Source organism: Diceros bicornis, chromosome 16, assembly GCF_020826845.1.
Source record: "Diceros bicornis minor isolate mBicDic1 chromosome 16, mDicBic1.mat.cur, whole genome shotgun sequence".
In the NCBI taxonomy this organism is placed as follows: Eukaryota; Metazoa; Chordata; class Mammalia; order Perissodactyla; family Rhinocerotidae; genus Diceros; species Diceros bicornis.
In genome coordinates, this window is record NC_080755.1 from 16,674,327 (window position 1) to 16,700,938 (window position 26,612).

General features: G+C 34.1%; 1 protein-coding gene across 1 annotated transcript in view; it reads left to right on the top strand.

The window, feature by feature from the left end:
• SMCHD1 (structural maintenance of chromosomes flexible hinge domain containing 1) overlaps window positions 1-26,612 on the top strand; it is a 129,025-nt gene that overhangs the window by 97,340 nt on the left and 5,073 nt on the right. The window contains exons 38-47 of the mRNA XM_058556873.1: window positions 3,990-4,116; window positions 4,293-4,412; window positions 5,864-5,949; window positions 6,572-6,694; window positions 9,857-10,047; window positions 12,520-12,629; window positions 12,901-12,971; window positions 14,961-15,132; window positions 22,491-22,649; window positions 22,937-23,039. Of these exons, the coding sequence (XP_058412856.1) occupies window positions 3,990-4,116; window positions 4,293-4,412; window positions 5,864-5,949; window positions 6,572-6,694; window positions 9,857-10,047; window positions 12,520-12,629; window positions 12,901-12,971; window positions 14,961-15,132; window positions 22,491-22,649; window positions 22,937-23,039 (1,262 nt within the window). The remainder of the gene's footprint in view (window positions 1-3,989; window positions 4,117-4,292; window positions 4,413-5,863; window positions 5,950-6,571; window positions 6,695-9,856; window positions 10,048-12,519; window positions 12,630-12,900; window positions 12,972-14,960; window positions 15,133-22,490; window positions 22,650-22,936; window positions 23,040-26,612) is intronic.

A 26,612-nucleotide genomic window follows, 5' to 3' on the forward strand; every position in this document is an offset into this window, starting at 1 on the left:
AGCTTATCTTTGTTACTCATTTTTTTCCAAAATGGAAACAGCTTTACTTATAGAAAAAACACACAGTGCAAGAACTTCAAAAATAATCACTATGTTATCACCCTTCAGAGATATCAATGGTTAGCAATTTAATGTATAGCCTTCCAGGATTTTCTGTACATAACACTAACACTGCATGGATACTCTGTGTGTATATGATTTATTTGCATGGAGGGTGTAAAATTTCATTAATATAATAGAACTCTACTTTTATAAAAATCTTCTTATTTAACACATCTTTGATGTATTTCTTCATCAGTAAGTGTAAACTTTGGATATATTTCTTCATCAGTAAGAATAAACCAACATCATTGTATTATTAATTGTAATTTATTTCATCAACCCTAAGTGAAAATTTAGTTTCTTTCCAAAGCTTGTTTTTATCAAAGCAGTACTTTATCAGCTTTCTTCTGTGTGTATCCCTTTACGTATATCTGATGAGTTTAAGAAATTTCTAGAAGTAGGATTGGAGACAGGGTATGTACGTTTTTAAGCCTTTAGGTAGTTATTGCCAATTGCTCTTCAGTTTATATTCCTGCCAGAAATATGTGTACATCCTCATAATATTGCCAACCCTGAATATGAACGGTTTTTTAAATTCTAACCAAGCTTCCTATATTTAAAGAAATATTTTCTTTGTTACTAGTAAGGTTGAACATTTTTCATGTTTTTGATCTTTGTAGAATTGTCCCTTGACTCTTTCTCTTTTGGAATGTTCCTCGTTTTCTTCTCATGTTAAAAATATTAATGCTCTTTTGTATATAAGTACTTTTTCCTGAGTTTGTCTTACAGATTTTAGTTTTGTTTGTATTGGAGCAGGAGGAAGGATTATATTCATAGTGGTAGATCTAGTATTCTTATGTCTTTAATCTTTGATTTGTCTGGATTTTATTTTTACCTTTTATCAAATTTATTAAATTTCTTAGTATCATTTATTGAATAATTCTTCCTATATGAATAAATTTGAAATGTCACCTTTTGTTATATTTTTTGTTGTCATTATTCATCTTTATATCAATTCCAGTGCTAATATCACATTGTTTTAGTAACATTAGGCTTGTAAGTGGGGAGCCTGCCAGCTTGCACCTGGCCTACAGTTCATCTTGTTGGTCGGTCTGGGAATGACTGACCATTATAGCATTTCCATTTTAATTAGTTTAATTAAAGTTCTGGCGTTTTTACATAAAGATCTGCATTTCTGATTTATTTGGAGAATTCTAAAGACCCGGCAATACTGGGCCAAGATTTTCTTAGTGCAGCAGAATTTTCCAGTGAGCTGCATCTCTGCCACTTCTTTTCATCTCTTGACATTTAGGGCAAGTGTCAGTTGCTACTTGTAAAGTTGTTTTTTTATTTTTATTGTAGCAAAGAGTAAAGTGAAATTTTCTTGTACCCTAACAAAAATTAGGTAAGGAAAGCCACATGTTGAAAAACAAAGAAGGGAGGAGGTATGTTTCATATGCAAAGTGGGTTTACGTTGGAAGAATGCACCTCACCCACTTTACCTTTTTACCTATGTCTTATTTTCTTGGCCCCCATATGCATTTGAAATGGCTAACCCTGTGTACACGTTTCTGGGATTAAGGCAGTGACTTAAGCTATTCCCCCACAGCTGCATATAGAATCTAAGCTTCATGTCATGCATATGAATTTCCACTAGAGGTTCCTGATATCACACTGAATAAACAGAAATCTCTTAAGTCCTGCTTGGCTCCTCACCCATGTATTCATTGAATGGGTCTGGAGCAGGTCTGTGGAATCTGATTTGTGACAAGCTGGTAATTCTTACTGTTAGGCTTCTTTAGAAAACACTGGCCTAGAAAACAACCAGTATTTGTAAATGCTCCATGTTTGCTTGAAAGCAGTGTGTGTTGCTTTCTTTAAAGTTATAATCTAACTTTAGAATTGGTCAAGTTTAATTGTGTTACTCAAATTCTCTATAATTATTTGCCTGCTTGATCTGGAAACTTGTGAAAGAGATGTCTAAGTTTCATTCTATTATGTGTTTGTCCACTTCTCTTATTCCAAATTCCCATTTATACTTGAATCCAGTTTTGGAGTCTTCAGTCCTCCTCATTTCTATTATTCTCTTTATCCTTTTTTCTTGATAAGCTGTACCTCAGAGATTACAAACTATAAAACTCTGAGTTAGGAAAGGCCTCCTTAAATAAGACATAAAGGAAAAGATTTTATATTTAACTATATAAAAATTTAAAACTTTGTAATACCATAAGCATATCTTAATCAGAATTAAAGAACAGTGGCAGTGTGTTGATCATTGTTGACACTGAACGATAGGTGTGTAGATTCATTATATGATTGTATAATAAAAAAGGAAGAAGTTTTACGGATGATAAATTGGGTAAAAATATTGCCATATATCCATTTTATATATATATAATAGAGGATTAATGTGTTGAATATATTTTTAAAACCTCTTAAAGAACTTCCTGCAAATCAGTAAGAAAACAGATAATCTAGTAGAAAAATTAATGACTAAAGAATATGAGCAGGTAATTAACAGAAGAGAAAGTATTAATGAACAGTAAACAAGAAGCATGACCTCCATACCAGTCAGGGAAATGCTAGTTAAAACAGTAATGACTGGTAGTTTTTAATCTATCTTTTTAGGAAAAAAAATACTTGATTGATATTAAGTGTTGACCAGGATCAGAGGAACTGGTTATTCTTGTACATTAATGGTGAGAAGCTATACAGCCTTTTTGAGGGGAAATTTGATACTCCCTTAAATAAACTGTTTTAACAAGTCATTATATTTCCCATTATCTGTTCTAGTGAGCACACAAAGAAGTATTAAAGATATTTTCTTTGCTGTATCAGAAGTAATAGCTTAAAAATTTTAAACTTAAATGTTCATCACCCAGAGAAAGGAGATTATAATGTAATATATCTATAATACACATAAATTTTACAAATTGGTATCTAGACATTCTCTTGAATTGATCAACAACTCATATTGAGTGCTGAAAGCAAATTGCTGAAGTATCAAATATGTTATTTTTTAAATGCAAACAGTATTTTATTTTTATATGTGTTTATATTTGTGTAAATACATTGAAAACAGCTTTCAGAAACTAAGTGGGATTGGAGATTGGTTTAATGATGGGCTTGTATTCTATATTCTTTGAAAAAAAGAGTTGTTAGCTATAATTTATATTCGTGGATTGTTCTAGAGTATTGATTTAGAGTTTTAAAAATTCTACATCTCTGTGAAGTGTATTCTTGTATTCTAAAAACAAAAGAGCTAATATCTGTTGTTTCCTGTAAGACTGTGAAAAAAATCATTTAGGATCTAAGTATGTGTATTTGCATTATTTACTAGTTATATGCCATGGTCTTAAACTAAGGTATATCAAAAGTTTTTTTGTGTGTGCATTAATGAAGAAAATACAATTTTTTAAAAAAACAAGTCTTGAGGGCTTTTCAGGACCTCTTGTTTGGTCACCTGGGATTGGTGGGTCTGCTTCCATGGTAACAGCTGTAATTTAAAACTCAGCATTGGGCTTTGTGAATTTCTTTGTGATTGTTTTTATAACTTTCACACTATCAGCTGTTTCACTGCTTCAGCTTACTGGTTGGAATTAAGAAGATTTTGCAGGTCAAGATATAAGTGACCATGATATTTCTGGTCTGAAAGAAAAGATACTTCTCTTGTAATTTTCCATTGTTTATAATTTTTGCATAAGCTCTTTTTTGATAAGATCATTTGACTTTCAAACCGAATACGGAAGGGTAAAAAGTTTTATGTCTCGGGTGATGCTGCTGATGATTTAATGAATGCTTAACGCATTTTAAGAGTCAGTCAATGCCTTTTCCTTTAAAATTTACCATTTACTTGAAAACGGAGCACAATGAGATATCTAACATTTATACATTGACAAATACCTTTTCAAATCTTGCTTTTCCTTACTGCTTTTTTTTTTATACAGAGCCTAGTGCTGGCAGAAAATAGTCCTGGAAGGGATAGTACCGAATATTTTATTATATTTGAACCTCGGCTACCAGCTTTATCAAGAACATTAGAATCATATATCCTACCATTTATGTTTTACAATGGTAAGTTTCTAGGAAAGTAGTGGATTAAACTGTTACGTTCGTGGTACTTTAAGTAACTTTGTTTGGATTTCCATTAACATGGTGCTTATTAGTTATCTAATCATGTTATGACATATTTTGGAAAAGTCACAGTTTTAAAATTGTTTGAAATAAATTATCTGAATGTTTTTTCTTAGATGTTAAGAAGCAGCAACAAATGGCAGCACTTACAAAAGAAAAGGACCAATTATCTAAGTCTATTATAATGTATAGAAGTTTATTTGAAGCCAGCAAACAGCTTCTTGATGAAATGAAGTGTAAGTTATTTTGTATTCAAAGGTAATGAAAAAATTATGCTTTGGAGAATGGTAAGGCAGAAGGCTGAGACCAGGAAACACAAACATTGCTTTCCTGGACTTACAAGTAAACTGCAGAATGGTAGTAATGATAGTTTATATTATTCGTTATTTGATCTTCTTTAGATGAAGTATTTCTTCATTTTAATTAAATCTGTATCCTGCTTACCTACAAAAATTTGAGATCTTTTTTAATTAGAAATCTGAATCTGTGGAAATTCAAGACTTTTGACATAACAACAATCATGTTTATATTTAGCTCCAGCTTCTAGCAAAAGATATTGGATGACAGTATCAGTGAGGGAGTGATGTGTAACTTAATTTTTAATTTGAATCATAGGACTGTATGTAGTTTACTTAAAATATCTGCAATATGTCACACTGTGGAGGTGTACAGGGCAGCACGCACAGAGAGAGATGTGACTTATTTTTGAATGAATACACAGAACGTTTGCTGCAGTTTTTAATAATGTTTGTATACCATTAAGGCATTTGCTGGGTTGTGCTCTATTACCTTTTCATATGTCAGATTTTTTCACTATGATTTTTGGCTTCATGTTAACTACGTAGTTAAAATTTTGATCTGTTAACCAACAGATATGTACTGCCTGTGTCAAAGTACTCATTTTTGTGTATCTATCCAAGGTCAAGAATAGTTAGAGGATAATAGGAGCTAAGTAAAGTAATGAGATGGTACATCATTTGTAGCACTGAAAATTGTTTTTATAAAGTCTAATTTGCTTCTTGGAACAACCTTATGCAATTATGTGTAAGTTATGTATAGCCATGTGGATTAAGATTAAATAACTTATCCAGGACTACCTAGAGTTTGCCGTATAATAAATATCATAATATCTTCCTTAACCACATTAATTTTGTTTCTCCTTTTTTGTATTAGATCTGAACCTTAATTTTAGGTTTTTAGTTTAATTTTGAATTTCTAAGATAGCCACTTCCCATTTTTCATTTTAGTGTCAATCATTAACAGGAAAAAATAAAAAGGATTGAAAATATTTTTTTTTATTTATTTTTTATTTTTTTGTGAGGAAGATCAGCCCTGAGCTAACATGCGTGCTAATCCTCCTCTTTTTGCTGAGGAAGACCAGCTCTGAGCTAACATCTATTTCCAATCCTCCTCCTTTTTTTTTCCCCCAAAGCCCCAATAGATAGTTGTATGTCATAGTTGCACGTCCTTCTAGTTGCTGTATGTGGGATGCGGCCTCAGCATGGCCGGAGAAGCGATGCATCGGTGCGCGCCTGGGATCCGAACCCGGGCCGCCAGTAGCGGAGCACGCGCACTTAACCGCTAAGCCACGAGGCCGGCCCTGAAAATATTTTTCAAAAGCTATATTTTAGGGGGCTATCAGGAATTCGTGCAGTTTTTTTTTTTTAATTTTTGTTTTTAATTTTAGGCCAAGTTGAAGAAGCAAAATTAAAAGAGGCCCAGTTGAGAAATGAACTGAAAACACATAATATTGACATTCCTGCAACACAACAGGTACAGTTTCCAAGTATATGTGAAAGAGTTCTCTTTTTATTAAATTCTAGTCTATAATTTTTTTACGATTAATATTTTAATAGGAATGTATGGGCACTATTGTTTTTGGGTACCAAGACCTGTGGATTATAGTCTAGTCACTTACTAGACATTAAAGGGGACTAGCAAAATAATAGAGTGCTTTTTCAAAGAAATGGCACTTTTATTTCTAATATGATGACACCAATAAGTGAAATGAATAATACACCAACTTGAGAACTGCATTGAAGAGGCTTAAGTAATAACCAATATATATGGTGACAAAGAAAATGAGAGAAAGTAACAAAAGACAATAGATTTTTTAAAAACTTACATTCTTTTATGTGTATAACTCAGTTTTATGTGTATAACTCAGTTTCAAAGAGAAGTCTGATTATAGGTTGTGCATTTCTTAACTAAGATAGAAAAAAGCAGTGAGATGGAAGCTTCACATTACTTTAACCATATTCTTTTGAAGTAACGCCTGCTTAGTAACTTTATGTTCTTGAGTTGTCCAAATTGTTGATTTTTTTCTGCTGTCATTATGGGCTGCCTCGTACAAGAGTAATTGGCTTTGTAGTTAATTTTTCCTTATGAATTACAGATGCCACACATTGAAGCACTTTTGAAAAGAAAGATGTCAGAACAGGAAGAACTAAAGAAAAAACCTAGAAGATCATGTACTCTTCCAAACTATACTAAAGGCAGTGGAGATGTTTTGGGAAAGGTTTGTATTTGAGCCTTTTTAGAGGCAATATACTTTATTGTCCTGTTTTGTTTACACTGTGTTTTAAAATGACATTATAGTAAAAGAGTGTCAGTTTCTTTGTACTTTTAAATTTTTACGATAAATTAATTGCTCTCGTTACCATAATAGGGATTTGGCAGGATTTTAAACTGAAATGCATAATTAATTCCATAATTCTTATTGCTGTTGAGGGCTGTGGCAGAAATTGTTAATATGTCTTAGTTCAAGGCTTATTGTCTACTTAGAGGTGCTTTCCTGTTATGTGGCTCTATAGGTAGCCAAGACCTTTACATGTGACTCAGACTTCAGTGAGACAACAGAAGAGAGAGAAAGATCAGAATTTTTATGAGTTCTGAGTGTAATATTTTTACAGAGTGAATTCTGGGACGCTCCTAGAACTTAAGAAAAAACAACAACAAACAAAAAGTTTTATACATATTTGCTCCAAAGGAAAGAGTGCCATTCTTCCTTCTTTTCTTTTATTCTTTCCCTCTGGTTTTACCTTTTGTCAAATGAATTGTATTTTCATTTTTATTCTATCATTATTCAGTCCAGAACATTCCATTTTATATTTTTTCTCAATCAGAATTTCTGTTTGCAATTATTAGTAAGTTCTTTACCTAGGTTTTGGTTCTTCTCTCTGTATTTTTTATCATCTGCTTTTTCTCCCAGCACCTTCAGTTTTTAATGAAAGATTTGTGGTATATGTTCTTGTGTTTTACTTGTTAAACTTTTCCATTTAATATGCATCTCAGCTTACTGCTTTTTACCTCTGTTTTAAAATTTAGGAAACTGAGGTACACAGAGATTAAAACATTTTCTCAAGGTTACATAGCTAGCAAGTAAGTGGCAGAGCCAGGACTCAAAGCCAGGCAGTCTGACTTGGGAGGCTGTGCCATTAAATCACTGTTCTTCAGTGCCTCTGTATATCATTCTGCTTTCACAACCACTCTATGAACTTTTATAGTATTTCTAGTTTTTGCATGGGAAATTGAAGTTCAGAGAGCTTAAATAACTTGTCAGTTTATAGTTAGTAAGAGGCAGAACTTAGCTGTAAACCAAGGTCTTTCTGACTCAGAAGGTAGTTTCTTTATAAACGGTTCCCTAGTATCAGAAGCAAACGACCCATTGAAAATAGGGCGTAGTGATTACTCTAGAATTGTGTAGCAGTGTTTACTAACGAAACCGTGTTACATTATTATCCAAGACCCAAATATGAAATTGAAAAATTAAGAATGTAAATTTAAAAATTGGAAAACAAGATGCTAATATATAATTTTTTAAATTGTTATTCCTCAGAACCAATTTATAGAAAGAAGCACTCTTTATAGGAAGAAGTAGTCCTATGAATCTAAGCATATAAATATCTATAGTTAGCCTGGTTTCAGGTACTAACATTCCACGTTTCAGTGGTTCATTTAATACAAAATTCTGCTCAGTATGTAACATTTTTACCAAAGTATGAAGTAAATTTTAGCAGAAGAAATATATTTTAAAGTCTTCCATTCAAATATCCCTCATTACATATCATGAAAATCTGTGGGAAATCTATGAAAATCATTTTATGTAGTTTGTCTTCTGTCCTCTCAGAAGTAAAAACCCTCTCCTAACCAGCAAGAGGAAATTTCCACTCCCTCCAAATTATGCTTAATCTTCTTCCTTGATTCCTTTAAAAAAAAATTCTTCCTGGCATTTGTCCTAAAACTAGAATAAATAATCGTGGAATGTAGTAGGAGACAAGGGGAGATTTTTCACCCAAACCTTACCTTGTGTTTATTTTTAACATTGAGAATATCTCAGTTAACTTGGATATTTTAGTGTTGTCCTCCTTAATTCAAAATATCTTGAAATCTCACATACATTCCTTTTTTTTAAGTGCCATTCATCTCCCTTCTCTAACTGGGGTAGAAGTAGTAAGTAACATCCATGAAAATGGCTAGGGTAGACTCAAAAAAGCTGAAAAAGTAGTTAAAGTTTAAGGAACAGAACACTGTACATTGTATACAGGTAAAAAAAAAAAAAGTAAGTTTATGTCTTAGAAAGGATTAGATTTTTGAAAAAACAGCCATACTATATATACTTCATATTACCTGCAAGTTTAAGGCGAAATGTAATGTAAAGGACTCTAGTGAGAGTTTCCAATCGTATCGTCACTTAGAAATAATTACTCCAGTTATGAGATTAGGGTGATTGTGAGCAACCACAGAATGGACACTGTCCTAACGCTGTGGTCACAAGATGAATGAGGTCACTTTATTTGATTTGCTCTACTGATTTTTCCTTTGTTAGATATAATATTTTTTTCATCTTTATTTACATGTACTAGTTTCTCTGCATGTCTGTTTTCTTACCTTTCCTCGACCAGCTTCAAGAGAATTGGAATACAAGGGTAGACATTCTGATGTTTTTAACAGTGACACACAACATTCTCATTGTTAAGGCAGGTTTTTGCTACCAGATCAGGTGGGAATAAAGGGTAGATGTGATCATACATACCAGTGCAATGAATGAGGTTTTGTAGTTGGCCACAAAATTTCAACCTTGTTGGACTTTGAGCAAGAATGCTTGTGATTAAAGTATTTATAAATAGGAGAGTGACCATCCTAAGCTCCAAAGTGTTTTTATAAGCAGAAGAAACAATGCTTATTTGTGACATTTAGAATTGTTTTCTGAAAGAAATACTATAGTATTGGAGTAAAATATCTACTTAGAAGAGTATGGTATATAACTGTGTTTATGTTTAATTAAATCTAAAACTCCATTTACTATTGTATATGTATATTATTTTAATGTATTTTATGATTACTTTATCAATTAAAATACAGCCCAGTAGTAGAGATATTAAATGTAAAAAAAGGTACATCATTAGTTAGCTGATAATATTCCAAATATTTTTATTTGGTCTTTGCAAAATTTACCGGAGTTGAATCTGTGGAACAGTTTTTCTGAAATTTAACAGCGGAATAGACAGTTTAATATATTCAAGTCAGTAAGTTTTTACAGCTTGAGAATTTTTTGTTAATTCACATGAATATTTCAGAGAAGTGTTTTTGCTGCTTAGACTTGGACTTTTAGAATATTTAATATCAAATTTTTATGTATTTAAAAATTTTTTACTTGACTTTTAAAAATGGGTTATAGATTGCACACCTGGCACAAATTGAAGATGATAGAGCTGCAATGGTTATTTCTTGGCATCTGGCAAGTGATATGGACTGTGTAGTCACCCTGACCACTGATGCTGCACGTCGTATCTATGATGAAACTCAAGGTCGTCAGCAGGTGTTGCCTCTTGATTCTATTTATAAGAAGACTCTTCCAGATTGGAAAAGGTTAGAAAAAAGTGAAAGTAATAATTTTTTCTGAAATAACTTTTCTATTTCTTATCAAAGCACTAAATTTAAAGATGATTTCTCTAAAAGATGCCTAAAACAAACTGAGAAGTGACTCAAATTATCTGCGTTATTTTGTTTTCATCACAAATGTGCATACTTCATTAAGATTAGTATTTCAGTGTATTCAATCATATATGCTGGCCATGTTTAATTTGCCAATTAAATGTTGTGTATATGACACATATATACACAAGTGCATACACATACAAACCTAAAGCAAATTTTTGGCCTTTGTGACAGGAAGGATTCTAAGATGTCATTATCATTAACAGTATGGAACACCTTTATTTGAAATAAGAGTATAGATAACATGTCTTTTGTCCTATTTATGTGCTATGAAAATAAGCAGCCATCATTTAGGTATAGAGGGTCTCTATTGGACCTGCAAATAGCAAAGCTGACATGTAAGAAACCGTCTGCTTAGGAATTTCATCCGTATTTTAATACAGTAGTCCCCTCCTTATCCTCAGTTGCACTTTCCGAGGTTTCAGTTACCTGTGGTCAACTGTGGTCTGGAAGCAGATGATCCTTCTGACTGTTGTCAAAAGGTCGGTTAGCCTAACGCAATGTCACAATGCCTACGTCATTCACGTCACTTCATCTCATCACGTAGACATTTTGTCATCTTACATCATCACAAGAAGAAGAGTGAGTACAGTACCATAAGATATTTTGAGAGAGAGAGACCACTTTCACGTAACTTTTCTTATAACACACTCGTGTGTTACTTAACGACGGGGATATGTTCCGAGAAATGTGTCATTAGGCTATTTCATCTTGTGAACATTGTAACAGAGGGTACTTACATAAACCTAGATGGTATAGATATCTACACACCTAGGCTATATGGTGCTGATCTTATGGGGCCATAAGATTATGGGACCTTGTATATGTGGTTTGTCGTTATATGGCGCATGACTGTATATTGTTATAATTATTCTATTTTATTATTAGTTATTTTTGTTAATCTCTTACTGTGCCTAATTTATTATAAACTTTATCAAACATATGTACGTATAGGAAAAAACAGTGTATATGTATAGAGTTCAGTACTATGCTCAGTTTCAGGCATCCACTGGGGGTCTTCGAACATATCCTCTGCAGATAAGGGGAGACTACTGTATAAATCTGGTTTCTTTAAGTAATTATTTCCTTGTTTACTTTTAAAAATATGTTTTTAGGGAATAACTGTGCAAACTAATTAGGCATTTTTAATCTAAATTTTAAAATATTTTATGTGTACTCTGATTTTGACTATTTTTTAAAATCCACCTCGAAAGACTAAAAGGAAATGGTAACGAAACAAAAAAAAAATAAAATGTATAACAGAATATTGACCAATAACTTTTTCAGATCCCTAAACAAAGCTCTGTAGGGCCTGTAACTGAGTAGGAATGGGGACTTGAAGGAGAATGGGAACCCATATTAAGAGTCTACTGTGTCATTCAACTAGCATTTATTTCATTTTGTAATCTAAAAATAGATAGAGGAAACAACTGGAATTTGAACTCAAATCTGTCTGCTTCTAAAATCTCCCACTCTGCTACTTGTTGCTACCCATTTTAAGGATTGGGAAATCCTGTCAGATAATAATTACTGTGTTGATAAGGATAATACTTTTTGTGAAAATAATTTTCCCCTCCAGGAGGTCCTCTCTTATCTCCATAATCCCTCAAGACCAAGGTAAGCGTCCTAGATTTGGGGAGAGTATGAATTTGGTATTTAGGGCTAATGTTTGTTCTAGAAACTAGTTATCCTCTCTGTTCTTGGTATTGTGCCTCTTATTGGGATTGAGTCAACCAGTTCCTAGAGCCATGTGCACAGCCCAGCACTCCTACCTTCAAGATTTGAGAAAAGCTACACTATGTGGAAGGGAAAGGCCCTAACCTGACACCCCAGTCCACGGCCATCTCTAGGTTCTCATTGTTACCTCTGGGCGTTAATTGCTCATTCTCTGCACTGTGTGAGAGGGACAGGGAGCCAGGGTACTGAGCTACCTCCCTTACATGTGTCTAAGCCTTAGGCCCTGCCCCTTCCCTCGTTCATTCTAGGGCTGCTTTCCATGTGAGACAGTCATATCATTGGCATCCTCACCTAGGACCAACTTGAGAGGCTGCTTTTCTCCTTTCTTTGTCAAACTAAACAACAGTTTATATTGATTTTACAGACTGAGTGTAGTAGTACAGGTAAAACTAAGCAGATACCATATACAATAAAACTTTTATATGGTAAATATTGTTTTCATTTCTAAGGGCATAATAGTTAATCATTTAGGAGTATCACTTGTGGATGGGGAGTTGATTAAATGATTACAATGATATGCAATATATTCTTGTTTTTCATATTGCATATTTTTTAAATTAAAAAGTTATGCGTGTTTTCTTTAATATTTTTTAAAATTTCATTCAGATCTCTACCTCATTATCGAAATGGAAAATTATATTTTAAACCCATTGGAGATCCAGTCTTTGCCCGAGATTTGTTAACATTTCCAGATAACATAGAACATTGTGAAACAGGTAAAGGAAATTATGGTGACTTTATTTTATACAGATGTTACATTTGTGATCCAGATATATAAATTACTGATTATGGAAATTTATGTTCTTATTTAGATTATAATTGATTTTTTAATATTTAATTCCCGTATTTTTTTCTGTTAGAGGAAACTTTTGGATAAAATTCTAATGGTAGCATTCTAAGAAAAGTTTGCAATGTGTGTTAATATTTTAATACGATCAAGGAAAATGTCATAATTTTAAAAATTCATTTGTTGAATTTTTTTTTTAGTATTTGGTATGCTGTTAGGAGACACCATTATTTTGGATAATTTGGATGCTGCCAATCATTATAGAAAAGAGGTATGTATTTGAATTCTTTTTTAATTTGTAACTCCAATTTTAATGTGTATTTTTAAAATTTAATGTTTTAGAGTCCTATATAGAAATAATTTCATTTTATGAGACGTGCAAATGACTATGTAACCTTGTCAAAACCAATTTAAATCTTACAAATTGGTGAGCAACATAAAATTGGGCAAATATGTTAATGGATAGGCCAGGATGCAAATAAAAATGAGATGTTTTGGGGCTGTGAAATTGTGTAAGACTCAAAATCGGTAACTGTTTTAGGGTGGTATTGGAAAAAGAGTACTCTCAGATAATGGTGGAAATGTAATTTGGAATAGCTATTGTTTATTAGTTGTTAGGATTGCTGTAACAAAGTATCACAGACACGATAGCTTAAACAATAGAAATGTATTGTCTCACAGTTCCAGAAGCTTGAAATCCAAATTCAAGGTGTGAGCAGGGTTGATTCTTTCTGAGGGAAGGATCTATTTCAGAACTCTCTCCTTGTTTGTAGATAGTCATCTACCTTTATCTGTTCACATCTATGCATATCTGTGTCCAAACTTCCCCTTACTATAAGGACACCACTCATTGAATTAGAGTGTCCTCTCATGACCTCATTTTAACTTGATTACCTCTGTCGAGACCTTATCTTCAAATAAGGTCACATTCTGAGGATCTGGGTGAGGACTTCAACGTATGAATTTTGAGGGACACAATTCAACCCATAACACCTTGAAGGGCAGTTTGGCAATGTAAATGTTTCGTTTATCTATTGTTATGCAACAAACACTCCCAAAGTTACGGGCTTTAAACAGTAACAACATGTTAGTTCTCATATCTCTGTGGATTTCTCCAAGTAGTGTTAGCTAGTTTCAGTGTTGGCTGGTTGCGCTGGGATGCTGAAACCGACAAAATGCCTCACTCACAGTTGGCAGTTGGTGCTGTTTGCCATCTGGGAATTGAGCGGGAGTTGGCCAGAGGCTTAGCTGGTGCTGTCTTCTGGGGTTATTGTTCTCACCCCCCGACCCGCACCCCTCACCTTAGGGTGCTGTGGGATAATACCTTTAAGATTTTTAGAAACGCTTTTGTCTAGCCAAGAGGATCTAGGAGGCAGTGCCTTAAATCTTTCTGAGGTCTTAACAAAGGGACGTCCTTGACTTGATTTTGATGCTGAGGCTACATTTTACTGGCTGTGCACTAGGTTTGGTATTAGCGCTGAGGCTCTCCATTTCTCTGTTTTTTTTTTTTTTTTTTTTTGGTGAGGGAGACTGGCCCTGAGCTAACATCTGTTGCCAGTCTTCCTCTGTTTTGTGTGTGTGACGCCACCACAGCATGGCTTGACAAGCGGTGCGTTGGTGTGCACTCGGGGTCTGAACCCAGTCTGCCGTCAGCGGAACGCGAGCACTTAACTGCTACACCACGGGGCCGGCCCCTTGACTAACCCTTTTTACGACTTGGGTTTTACTACATAATTCTAGTTCCCCCAACTCTCAAATTACTAGCTCTTTTTCTTCCCACAGGTGAAATGGTAGTCTTGTCCTCTGAAGATTCAGCCCTGTGCTCTTCAGTCTGTTTTTCTTCAGTCTTATACTCTCTTTTTGCTATCCTTTGGTCATCTGGAAAACTTCTGTCTACCAGAAGGAACTGAGCTAGGGATGCTACCTTGATACTGCCTTGGGTTCAGAAACACACAACTCTCTGGCTTGTCCTGCTCTCTCCCTTCCTCTTATCAGTCAAGCCATAAAATTCACTTTTTTCCATTTGCATTGTCACTATTCTGGTTTAGGCTGACGCTTGAGAAGTAGTCTAATTTATCTCCTCACTTCTCGTTCTTTTCTGCCAGTTCATCTTACACATCACTAGCTTCTTAATTTTGTGAAAATACTACGATGATCATGTCATTTCTAACCTCAGAACCCTTAAATGATTTCCCCTTTCTTCGGGCAATTGAAATAAGTTTTATAGACTCAGTAATTAATACCCATTTACTTACAACAGGTTGTTAAAATTACACACTGTCCTACACTGCTGACCAGAGATGGAGATCGCATTCGAAGCAATGGAAAGTTTGGGGGCCTTCAGAATAAAGCTCCTCCAATGGATAAACTTAGGGGAATGGTATTTGGAGCTCCAGTACCAAAACAGTGCCTGATCTTAGGGGAACAAATAGGTAGGTTGAATAAGTACTTAAATAACAATTTCTCATTTTGTTTTAATCCTTTATTTGGGGCCTGTGTATTGAGATTCTAACATGAAAAACTAAAAAGTAACAAATACAAGTAAGATGTATTTGTCCAGTACTTTCAGCTTTCTTATATCAAGTAGTTTCAAATTATATAGAGAGTAGGTTTGCCCTCATATTTTCATTCTTCTTATCTTGAAATAAAATATTGTCCTCGTTGAATGTCAGTATTTCATCAAATCATCATAATATTTCTTTTTATATCAAAATTGATAACTATCTAGAATACAGCTAAGACCTTTCTTAGAGTGCATGACATGTGACCACCCTGTCTCATTTTCCCTTCTACAGGCTGTGTCCCCTTGTTTCTAGTCAGCCAGATGTAATTGTCTCTACATCTGTACTGTGAAGTGCATACACTTTACGGAAGGTCTCCTATAGGTCATTATCTAACAGCCTATTTGCTCCTAATTTTATATAGTTCTAATATGCTTGGATATTTGGGCAAAAAGCAATTTGTTGTTGTTGTTAACTTTAAAAAAAAATAATGGTAAATTATGGTAAAGTACATATAACATAAAATTTACCCTCTTAACCATTTTTAAGTGTCCAGTTCAGTAGTGTTAAGTACATTCACATTGTTGTACAACCATTCTCCAGAAATCTTTTCATTTTGCAAAACTGAAACTCTGTACCTATTAAACAGCAACTCCCCATTCTCCCTTCCTCCCATGCCCCTGGCAACTACCAGAGTTTCTGACTCTGTGAATTCGACTACTCTAGGCACCTCGTGTAAGTGGAATCATACAGTATTTGTCCTTTTGTGTCTGTCTTATTTCACTTAGCATAATATCCCCCAGGTACATCCATGTTGTAGCATGTGTCAGGATTTCCTTTCTTTTTAAGGCTCAATAATACTCTATTGAATGTAATACCACATTTTGTTGTTCACTTTTATCGAAGTATATAATACATATATAGAAAAGTGCACATTTCATAAACATACATACAGCTTGACAAATTTTCACAAAATAAATAATGCCCCTGTATTAAGAAATGGAACATCATCAGTATGGAAGGCTTCCTGAGGCCCTCTTCCAGTCATTGCCCAACCCCTTCTCCAAAGGAGAGTAACTTTCTTAACTTAAAACAGCATACACTAGTTTTGCCCATTTTTGTAATTTATGTAGATAGAATCATGCAATCCATACATTTTTGTGTGTCTGGCTTTGTTCAACACTGTATGTAGTTGTAGTTCATTTTCATTGCAGAATGGTATTTTATTGTATAAATATACCACAGTTTATTCTCTATTCTACTGTTGATGAATTGGGGTAGTGTCCAGTTTTGGGGTATTACTTCAGCCCCAACAGTGTTTAAAATAGTAAGTTGAGAAAGATGGTAGGAAGGAGGTTGTTTTGTATTCTTTTCTGAGTCAGGTGTAGCTATAAGAGGAGACACAAGAGAGGCTCAGGAAAATAAAACTTCATTATACTCACAGGTCCTAGAGACAGGAGGCACAGCGTGGCATGCCATGCAGGGCCACATGGAAAAACACCAGGTGGTCAGGAGGCAGAAGACAGGAGCAAGGAGTGCTTAGGCCACAGCTTTTATTGGGGTTTCCACAGGAAAGGCAAGGCATGACAGGGTAAACAATTTAGGATTGACTAGTTTGAATAATTTCCAGTGGGCTTTGGGCTCTAGGCATGGTCTCTAACTAATTACCTGGTACCTGGCCCAGAGATGCTTAAGGCAGAGGACTCTTGCTTCTTGAGGTGTGTGGGGCCAGATAGGGGAGGTTTGGCTCTGGATTAGTTAGTTTGCATATCAAACGCATGCTGGATCCTTTGCTATCTCTAAGAATTGGGTAGTCCCAGGAGGGGCAGTCTCTCTAAGCAAGAAAGGATTTTTAAGATGTCAAAACATCATAATATACAGAAAATTAAAATTATATACAACACAAAGTTTCCTACTTCTGTTTATGCTGGCAGTGAATGCATGCAAAATATCTTCTCTGTAGAAAACAAGTGAACATCTAAACAAACTGATAAGAAATCAGAGAAAACAATTCCGTCAGGGGCAATGAATCAGCATAAAAATTTATGCCTCAACTCTTACTACTCTAGCACAACAGTTTATGGCAGTGGATCCCAAACCAAAAGGAATTGCCTGTGAAACTTTTAAAGTAGATAGGTGCCATATTGACAGAATTTCCAGTTTACCTGGGCATCTGTATGTCAGTATAACAGTAAGACAGTATCTATAGATCTGTGGGAAGAAAAAATTGTAATTAAAGATTTCTGTGCTCTACTTGGTTGTCAAATATGTAAGCTTAACAGATAAATGCAGGGATTTCAAAATTAAAACAGTTACTTATTCATGATAAATATCTCCAAAGATACACTCCACGTACAGACTGATGATTCAACAATAAGAATTCAAATATTAGATATGGTTTAAAAAATCAAATGAGACAGTTTAAAAACGATTACTGATCTATATAAGGTAAGCAATAGCAACCAGTCCTGACCACTTTAAGCAAAACAGGAATGTATTGGAAAGAAAGAGAAGAAATCACAGATTCAAAGGAGATTGGAAATAGCCAAGACAAAAACAAGGATGGCTCTGGGACATTCAGCAGTATTGAGTTCCTTGCACCTTCACTCTGGAGTGCATCTTTTAACATGACTCAGATCCCACAACTCCTAGGAGAGAGAAATTCTCTCCTGAATTAGCCAGCTATAGTAAGGATCAGATAGAACAAATGGCTTTGAGGAACCTCCTCCTCGTGTATTGTAGGATTGTTCGCAGAGAAAAAGCAATTTTGAAGTAGACTACCACCACAAAAATTGTCTACTACTAGCATTAAAAGCAGAGTGTTTGTCTTCTGATTTTACCTACACAGTATTTTATGCTATAGTATTTGGTATGAGAAATGATATAAGAGCAAACAAAATCAGAGCATAAAACAAAAGAAAAAAATGAGTATTGTCATAAAATAAGATGATTAAAAATAATGAACTAAATGTAAATAGATTAAGTTCTTTAATTAAAAGGCAAAGACACTCAAATTTTTAAAATCTAGTCCCAGGATATATAAAAATAGCTGTCATTTAATGAGTGCTTAATATGTGCAAGGAAGTATAGTGAAGTTAGATAAAGTGAGTAAAGAGAGACCTGTGGAAATTTAAATGCCATATGCAAACACACCCACATGGTCAGTAAACTGCAGAACAGGAATCAAACCCAGAGCCATCTGTGTCTAAAGGCTGTGTCTCTCCATGACACTGCTTTACATTCTTTACAAGAAATCCCCTTCTAAACAAAATACAGGGTAAAATTAAAGAATGAACGGAGAGTCATGTAAACATTAAATAGAAGAAATTGCAAGTAACAGTATTAGTGCCAAAGTTAACTTCAAGGCAGAGGCACTAAAAGGACAAAGATAAATTAATTTTGATAACAGACGTTTCCGTACTAGAGGTCCAAAAGTTAATAAACTTGATGCAATAAATTACAAAATCAAAATTTTTAAAAGTGTTGATAATACAGAGATGGAAACATTGTTATGAGGAACCATTAATCCGTGACTGGTGGTTAGTCAAAAAACAAGGAATTTCTATCTAGTAAGTTGTAATACCAGTACCTTCTTAAATATTTATAGAATATATCACAAAAATTGGTCATAATTTCATTGATCAAATTGCTACTCAGCTACCAAGACTACAAATTATAAAAAGCAAAATTTAGGATACATTTTTTAACGTAATGTAATAGAGCTAAAAAATAACTTATTCCTTTCCTCCAGAAGTAACCCCAAATATTGGATGTTTAGAAACAACTATTTTCTCCAAAAAGAAAAAGTTTAAAAATTAAAGAGAACAAGAACATTACAAATTAGACTTAGGAGACATGAAAACAGCTGAGATCAAATGTAAATCTACAAGCTTAATGCATTTATTATTAAATGAGGGAAAAAAGAAACTAATCATTCAACTCAAATCACAGGAGGAAAAACATACATCTCAAGAAACAAGTACAACCAAACGAATTAGAAAAAGAAAATCTTTGTATTGAATATGTAATTCTTGACGATGGTCTTTGGGCAAAAACAAATAGAAAAGGAGTAATAGCTCAGAGGATGTATTCAGACATAGAGATTTCTTAGGTTTCTATAATATTATAAATACACTTAGCATCTCCAAATAAAATCGACTAAATTCTAGAAAATTACAAATGAAGAAAATTGATATAAATAAGGCAGAAAACTTATGTAGACCATTATCTAAGGAAGTGTTCAAAAAGTTAACCCCATCCTGTAGGTTTTTCATAAGTAAATTTAAAGTTTTAAATATAATTTGTTGCAAAGTATAGATAAATATGGGGGGGCTGGGCCGGTGGTGCAAGAGGTTGGGTGCACACGCTACACTGTGGCGGCCCGGGGTTCGCCGGTTCGCATCCCGGGCGCACACCAATGCACTGCTTGGCAAGCCATGCTGTGGCGGCGTCCCATGTCAAGTGGAGGAAGATGGGCACGGATGTTGGCCCAGGGCCCGTCTTCCTCAGCAAAAAAAGAGAAGGATTGGCAGATGTTAGCACAGGTCTGATCTTCCTCATTAAAAAAAAAAAGTATTAAAAGAAAATAACTATGGACATTGCAGAAGCCAGGATATGGACAGAAGAAAGAAAGAAAGGAGAATTGTTAATAACAACTGAAGAAAGGAAAAGCATTTTAAAATAACTAATAAGTAATCAATATATAGTTTATAATTGTGACATCATTGAACTCATTAACACTTTTATTATGTTCATATATTCCAAATGTGTATTATATATCTGGCCAGCCAAGACATTATTTACACTTTATTGTATCATGCTTAATTAAATAGTTCTAATATTTAATCTTTCAATTTACGGTCCATTTACTGTTTTTTTAATGTTGTTAAGTAAAATTGTTTTTAATATTTTTAGAAATAATGACCAAGATTAAGTTCTGTGGTTTTCAGGGCAAGGATATTTTGTTTTGTTTTATTTTATTATGGAAATAAATAGAGCAGTATAATGAACTCCCATGGACCTATCACCTAGCCAGTCTTATTTCATCTATACCCATCCCTCTCTCAACTTGCCTCCCTCCTGCTCTCCCCAGGTGAACTATTTTGAAACAAATAGAGCAGAGGTTCTAGTATATCTTTTCTGGCCAGCCAAGACGTTATTTACACTTAATTATTTACATAATTATTTACATATTATTACAAAAAATTATTTACATAATTTTTTCCCAGTTGCGAGTACTTAGTTTTTTGCCAATAAAATTTTTAGATCATGTAGAACACAAAGTCTGAAGAGACCTAAATATTATTTAGTAAAGTCTACCTACCCATCCAGCTGCTTAAATCTGACAGTGATAAAGTTGCTTATGCCTTCTAAGCAATCTTAAATACTTAGCTAAGAACAGGGGTTCGGATATACTTTCAATTAACACTTTTGTGTTATTTTTAGTAGCTTTGCTTACATGATCTTTCCCCTAGATACATTGAAATAATCTGTATCTTTCTCAATATGCATCATATGGAAATTAATGCATTGTAATTTGAGCTTTCTTCCCTTTATATGAACTTAATTTTTTTTAAGTATTTTGCTGTTCTCACGGTAAAGCTTCATCAGTTTTTTTTCTAGATAATTGAAATTTTCAGACACGTAATAGAAAAGCTCTAAAATCATTAACAAACAGAATTGAATGTGAATTTTGAATTTTTCTCTTTGGTAAAATTCTATTAAATGAGTTAGGAAAGACACCATGGTAAATAGAAGTTATATTTTATATATAAAAAATTGGGGATTGATAAGGAATAAGCTGCTACTGTCCATCTTATGCATAAAATGTGAAACTACTTACTATTAGTGCTGCATTTAATGGGAAATATTTAATATTCTATCTTTCTGTTTATAAATAACAAGACTAATGTTCTGCTAAAGCTTTTGAATATACTAATTTCAGTATTAAAAGGTAAAAGAACCTCATAACTAATTTATTATATTAAGAAATAGGATCTTAACCCTTAATGGCCTGAAGTTTTGTGTATTGCCTTCTGAATAAGGGCAGCATTGCTGACAATATAAAATTTTGTAACTCATTCAGATACAAAATAAATATTATTTTATGAACATAGAAAACATTAATATCAAATTAGAAGTTCTATCAGACCAGAAAACCAGCCTTTTTTTCTAGATACCTTTAAGAGTTCCCACTAAGTCATAAAGAATTAAGGAACATAAGGACCTTGTCATCACTCAGTTACACATATAGAATTTGTATTTCAATATATGAATATGTTCATAAGCATACACAGATGTACATGTGTATCTGTTCACTCATTCTATGTGTAGATTCCCGATACGCTGGTTAGTTCTCTTTTTAAAATACTGTTCTTGACCCTTAACGTATAGAATATCTAGTTATAGCTCGTATACCCTAACTCTTAACAAATAATTTTTATACAGTTTTATATGTAAACCACTATATATATTTGTTACATGTTTGGGTGTTTATATGCCCCTTCCCATGAATATTGATCATCTTATTATGTGACTAGAGTTTCAAAGGGCCGGATAGTAAATAGTTTAGGTTTTGTGAGTCAAGAGGCAAAATTGAGCATATTATGAAGGTATTTATATAACCATTTAGAATCTCACCATTTAAAACTGTATAAACCATTCTTGGCCCAGGGGCTATAGTTTGCTGAATTCTGGACTAGAGTGTAGTTACTATATATAATATTTAATGTCTAGTAAATCATACAGGCAATAAATAGTCTCAAACTTGAATAATGTAATAAATCTTTAGAGAAAGCAATTTAAGGAAAATTAACTTTTGAAAATTAAGTATTTTACAGAGAGCACATTTTTGAAAGCTGTTTTTAAAATAATGATCATGTCTGCTGGAAGCAGTGATTTTCTAACAGTAGTATATTTAATGCATTACCCCACCCCACAAATTTGTCTGTGTGGAATTAGATTAAATGCTGAATATCAAACAGGATGTAAACATTGACTGAGAGAGTGACCCAATTCACAGAGCGCTTTTATAAAGAAAACTCCTGAGACAGAAATAAATTTAAGGTCAAGCAATTAAAGAAAATTAAAATTTAACAAGCACCAGTCTTGTGCTGGCATCTAAACTGTGCTTTTTTATTTCATTTGTTTACATTAAACGTTTTATGACTTCAAAAGTAGTTCCCACATGTTACTATAACACTAGACCCAATGTTGCTAATTCTTCTTTCCTAAAACACTGATTTGATATGAGGTCTAGTTTTAATCAAACATCTTTTGTTTCTTTTCAGATCTTCTTCAACAGTATCGTACAGCTGTGTGCAAGTTGGGCACTGTGAACAAAGACCTTAATGGTCAATTAGAGTACCTTCATACTCCTGATATGAAGAAGAAAAAACAAGAACTTGATGAACAAGAGAAAAATCTGAAACTAATAGAGCAAAAACTAGGTATGTGCTTACTTTTTGTTAACTTCTACTTTCTCTGCATGGAGATAATATTTATGATTAAAGAGAGTTCAACTTCAAAAAAAATGCAAATGATCCAGAACTTAAATCGACAGACACTCTTGACCTTCAAGTCATCTGATAAATGGTTGTAAACTATTCTCTCAGAAGGAGTAGTAAGAAGCATTCTCAGTATTATATATTAAGTCTTTTTCTATAAATTAAGATATATTTTCTTTTTTTCTTATAATTCCAGTCGTCTTAATTTTTTATATTTTCTATCTTTACAGGTATGACTCCCACACGTAAGTGTAGTGACTCATTGCGTCATCCAGTGGCAGATTGTCCAATTCCTCCTAAAAGGATGAGAAGAGACACTACAAGACAAAATAGGTGAGTCTGTTATGACGTGAGAGTTATCACTGGTTACTTTATCAAAGCTCTTGGCTCATCATATTTTAAAAATAGTGTGAATTTATTTTTAATTACCCCCTTGAACCAGAATTAGTTGTTTTTTTTTTTTTAATTTAACTAAGTGATGGATAATGAAGATAAGACATAGTCATTATATTCTCCGAGAATACTCCAGTTTTCTAAATGATTTTTGCAAATTATTTGGAAATGTTAGTAGTTTATTTTCACATTATGTTACAAGTCAATAGTAAGATTTAAATTGCTTTTCTGGGGAGCTGGCCCTGTGGCTTAGTGGTTAAGTGCACGCGCTCAGCTACTGGTGGCCCGGGTTTGGATCCCGGACGTGAACCAACCCACCGCTTGTCGGACCATGCTGAGGCGGCGTCCCACATACAGCAACTAGCAGGATGTGCAACTATCACAACTATCAACTGGGGCTTTGGGGAGAAAAAGGGGGAAAAAAAAAAAAAAGGAGGAGGATTGGCAATAGATGTTAGCTCAGGGCCGTCTTCCTCAGCAAAAAGAGGAGGATTGGCATGGATGTTAGCTCAGGGCTGATCTTCCTCACCAAAAAATAAATAAATAAATAAATAAATTGCTTTTCTGTTGTTTGGCTTAACCTTCAAATACACTGCCTTCTGCTTCATAGGCTGAGCAACTTGGTAAGTATAGAATATGCAAAATCATTTGTACATTACTTATTTTAAAATTGCTTATAATATTTGGTTTGGAAAATCAGATACCATTTAGATAGCTCACAAAAAAAATAACAAGGTCATCTGCAGCCTAACTCAATGAAGAACACTGTCGTTTTTAGAGTAGAGAATAGTAACGCCACAGGAGGATACTATGGTACTAGGGATTCTTGTACGTTATTTCAAAAGGTTTAAATATAGACTCTGCCTAAATAAGTTTCTCATATTGACCTTAGAGGAGTTCCTTTGAGACTGTGGTGTTTGGAATTGGTATTCCATGCCCTATCCATCTACACATTCTACATTTATTCAGTAACTATTTGAAAGCTCATTTTGTGCTATATGTTGCCAAGTAAATAAAAGTAACATGGTTCTTGCCCCCATGGGCAGAAGAAGAACAATTCAAAAAAGTAAACATTTTTCTATATATAAACATATACAATAATGTTAAGTTTTATGGAAGAAAAAAGATGAAGTGATATAAAACAGTGGGGAAACTATATTAGTTGTCAGGAAAGATGCATTTTAGCAGAGAACTGAAGGATGAGAAGAGGCCAGCCATACAGGGATTGGTTTCAGTCAGAGGGAAAATAGGTATGAAAGCTCTGAGAAAATAAGCATGGCATATTTGAGGAACTGAAAAGATGCTTATGTGGCTAAAGCTTGGAGGGCAAGAGAGAGTGTCCCAAGATGTGTTTGGAGAGGTAGGCGGAAGCCAGAGTATGCCCCTCCACTTGCCAAAATCATTTCACAAAAAATTGTGAGGTAAAATTCTTTATCTTTTAAGTCCATTGATATCTCTTGAGTACTTAACATTTTGTGCTAGTAGGAGAAAAAACATGTCTTGGAATATCTGCCTTTAAAGTAAATTAGGAGAGCTACTGAAATAATGAGATTATATGAATACAGTACTCATAGTACTCATCAGTATGAGAGAGGTGTTTCCACGATGTGGGCATGTGAATGATAGTGTTTATTGTGGGCACATAATATATGGAAACTATTAAGCCAATCATTGAAAGTGTGTTGGGGTAACTTGGCATCAGAAAGAATATTTGCAATGGATTTAAACACATACAGATTTTACAGATCATGAGTTCACAATGATGCAAAAACATCTTCACTTAACTGGTATTGGCAGTTGCTAGAGCACTGACTCATAACTGTGAGAATCGATGTATTGATACGGAGAAGACACGTTCTTTCTTATATGAACTCTTTCAAGGTAACCACATAAGTGGAGAAAGTTCTTTATAGAAGTTCTTCTTTATAAAGTTCTTATGTAAGAATAAAAGTATAAAAAGCATGCTAAAATTAAAACATCACAATTTTGCCACTCCTAATAAAATAATAGATCTAGGCAATAATGATCAATGGATACCCAAATGATTAGGTAAAAAGTTGATGGGGAAACTTAATAATGGAAAGATCAGATTGACACCCCTTAACCCACTGATTCATCTTAGCAACACTAAAAAAAAAAGCAGGATGTTTGCTATTACAGTCGGCCCTCCATATCAGCGAGGTCCTGCATCCACAGATTGAAAAGGCTATGATGGCTGTGTCTCTGCTGAACATGTACAGACTTTATTTTCTTGTCATTATTCCCTAAACAATACAGTATAACGCCTATTTACATAGCGTTTACATTGTATTAGGTATTGTAAGTAATCTAGAGGTGATTTAAACTCTAATCTAGAGGTGCATAGGTTATATGCAAATACTACGCCATTTTATATAAAAAACTTGAGCATCTGTAGATTTTGGCATCTGCGGGGGTCCTAGAACCAGTCCCCCCACAGATACCAAGGGGCGACTGTACATGATTCGGTAGGAAGTAATGTGAATCTAATGAAACTTCTGGTCAGTGTTTCTCAACTTGGGTTCTATGGAAGAGCCCAGCACTGCAGAAAACTGCGTGACTCTTTTCTCTAGGATAGTACATAGCTGGTAACATTCTGGATGCAGAGGAAGGAAATTAATTCATTGCATACAATAGATGCCTTAAGGCATTAGAGCTTAATTCTCTCACAAATTGGAGAAGGGCTCAATTTGACCACACGTGTACAGGAAATAAGGAGAATTTAGGAACAAGTTAAACGATGCCACCAGGAAGCAATCAGCCAAATCTAGAACGTCAAGAATGGGACGTTGAGGCTGAAAAAAAAAAAAAAAAAAGGGACAGTGTACAGCACAAATTACTGGTTTTGTTAATAAATGACATAAAAGAAGGATGAACTTTGTTATAGAATGAAAGTGATTCAAAGAGAATAATCAAATGCAATGTGTAGGCCTTGTTTAGATCCAGATTTGAGTTTGACTTTAAAATGACAACTTTGAAAAAATTTAGAGAAATTTCAATATTGCCTTATTAGATATATTAAGGAATTATTAATTTGTGTATAAAAGCATCATAGTTGGGCCGGCCCTGTAGCTTAGCGGTTAAGTGCGCGCGCTCCGCTGCTGGTGGCCTGGGTTCGCATCCCAGGTGCGCACTGCTTCTCTAGTCGTGCTGAGGCCGCGTCCTACATACAGCAACTAGAAGGATGTGCAGCTATGACATACAACTGTCTACTGGGGCTTTGGGGGGAAAAATAAATAAAATCTTTAAATATACAGTTAGAAATATGTACTGAGGTGTATTTATCAGTTAAATAATGTGATATTTGGGATATACTCTAAAATACTGCAGGAGGAAAAAAAAGTGATGGGACATCAAAACAATATTAGGCAAAATGTTACAATAACTGAAGCTTGAAATAGGAGTTCATTATATTATTCCCTCTGCTTTTATGTGGGTTTGCTGTAATTTTTAAATAAGTATTTTACGAAAGATGAGGAGCATTTCTCCAGTTTT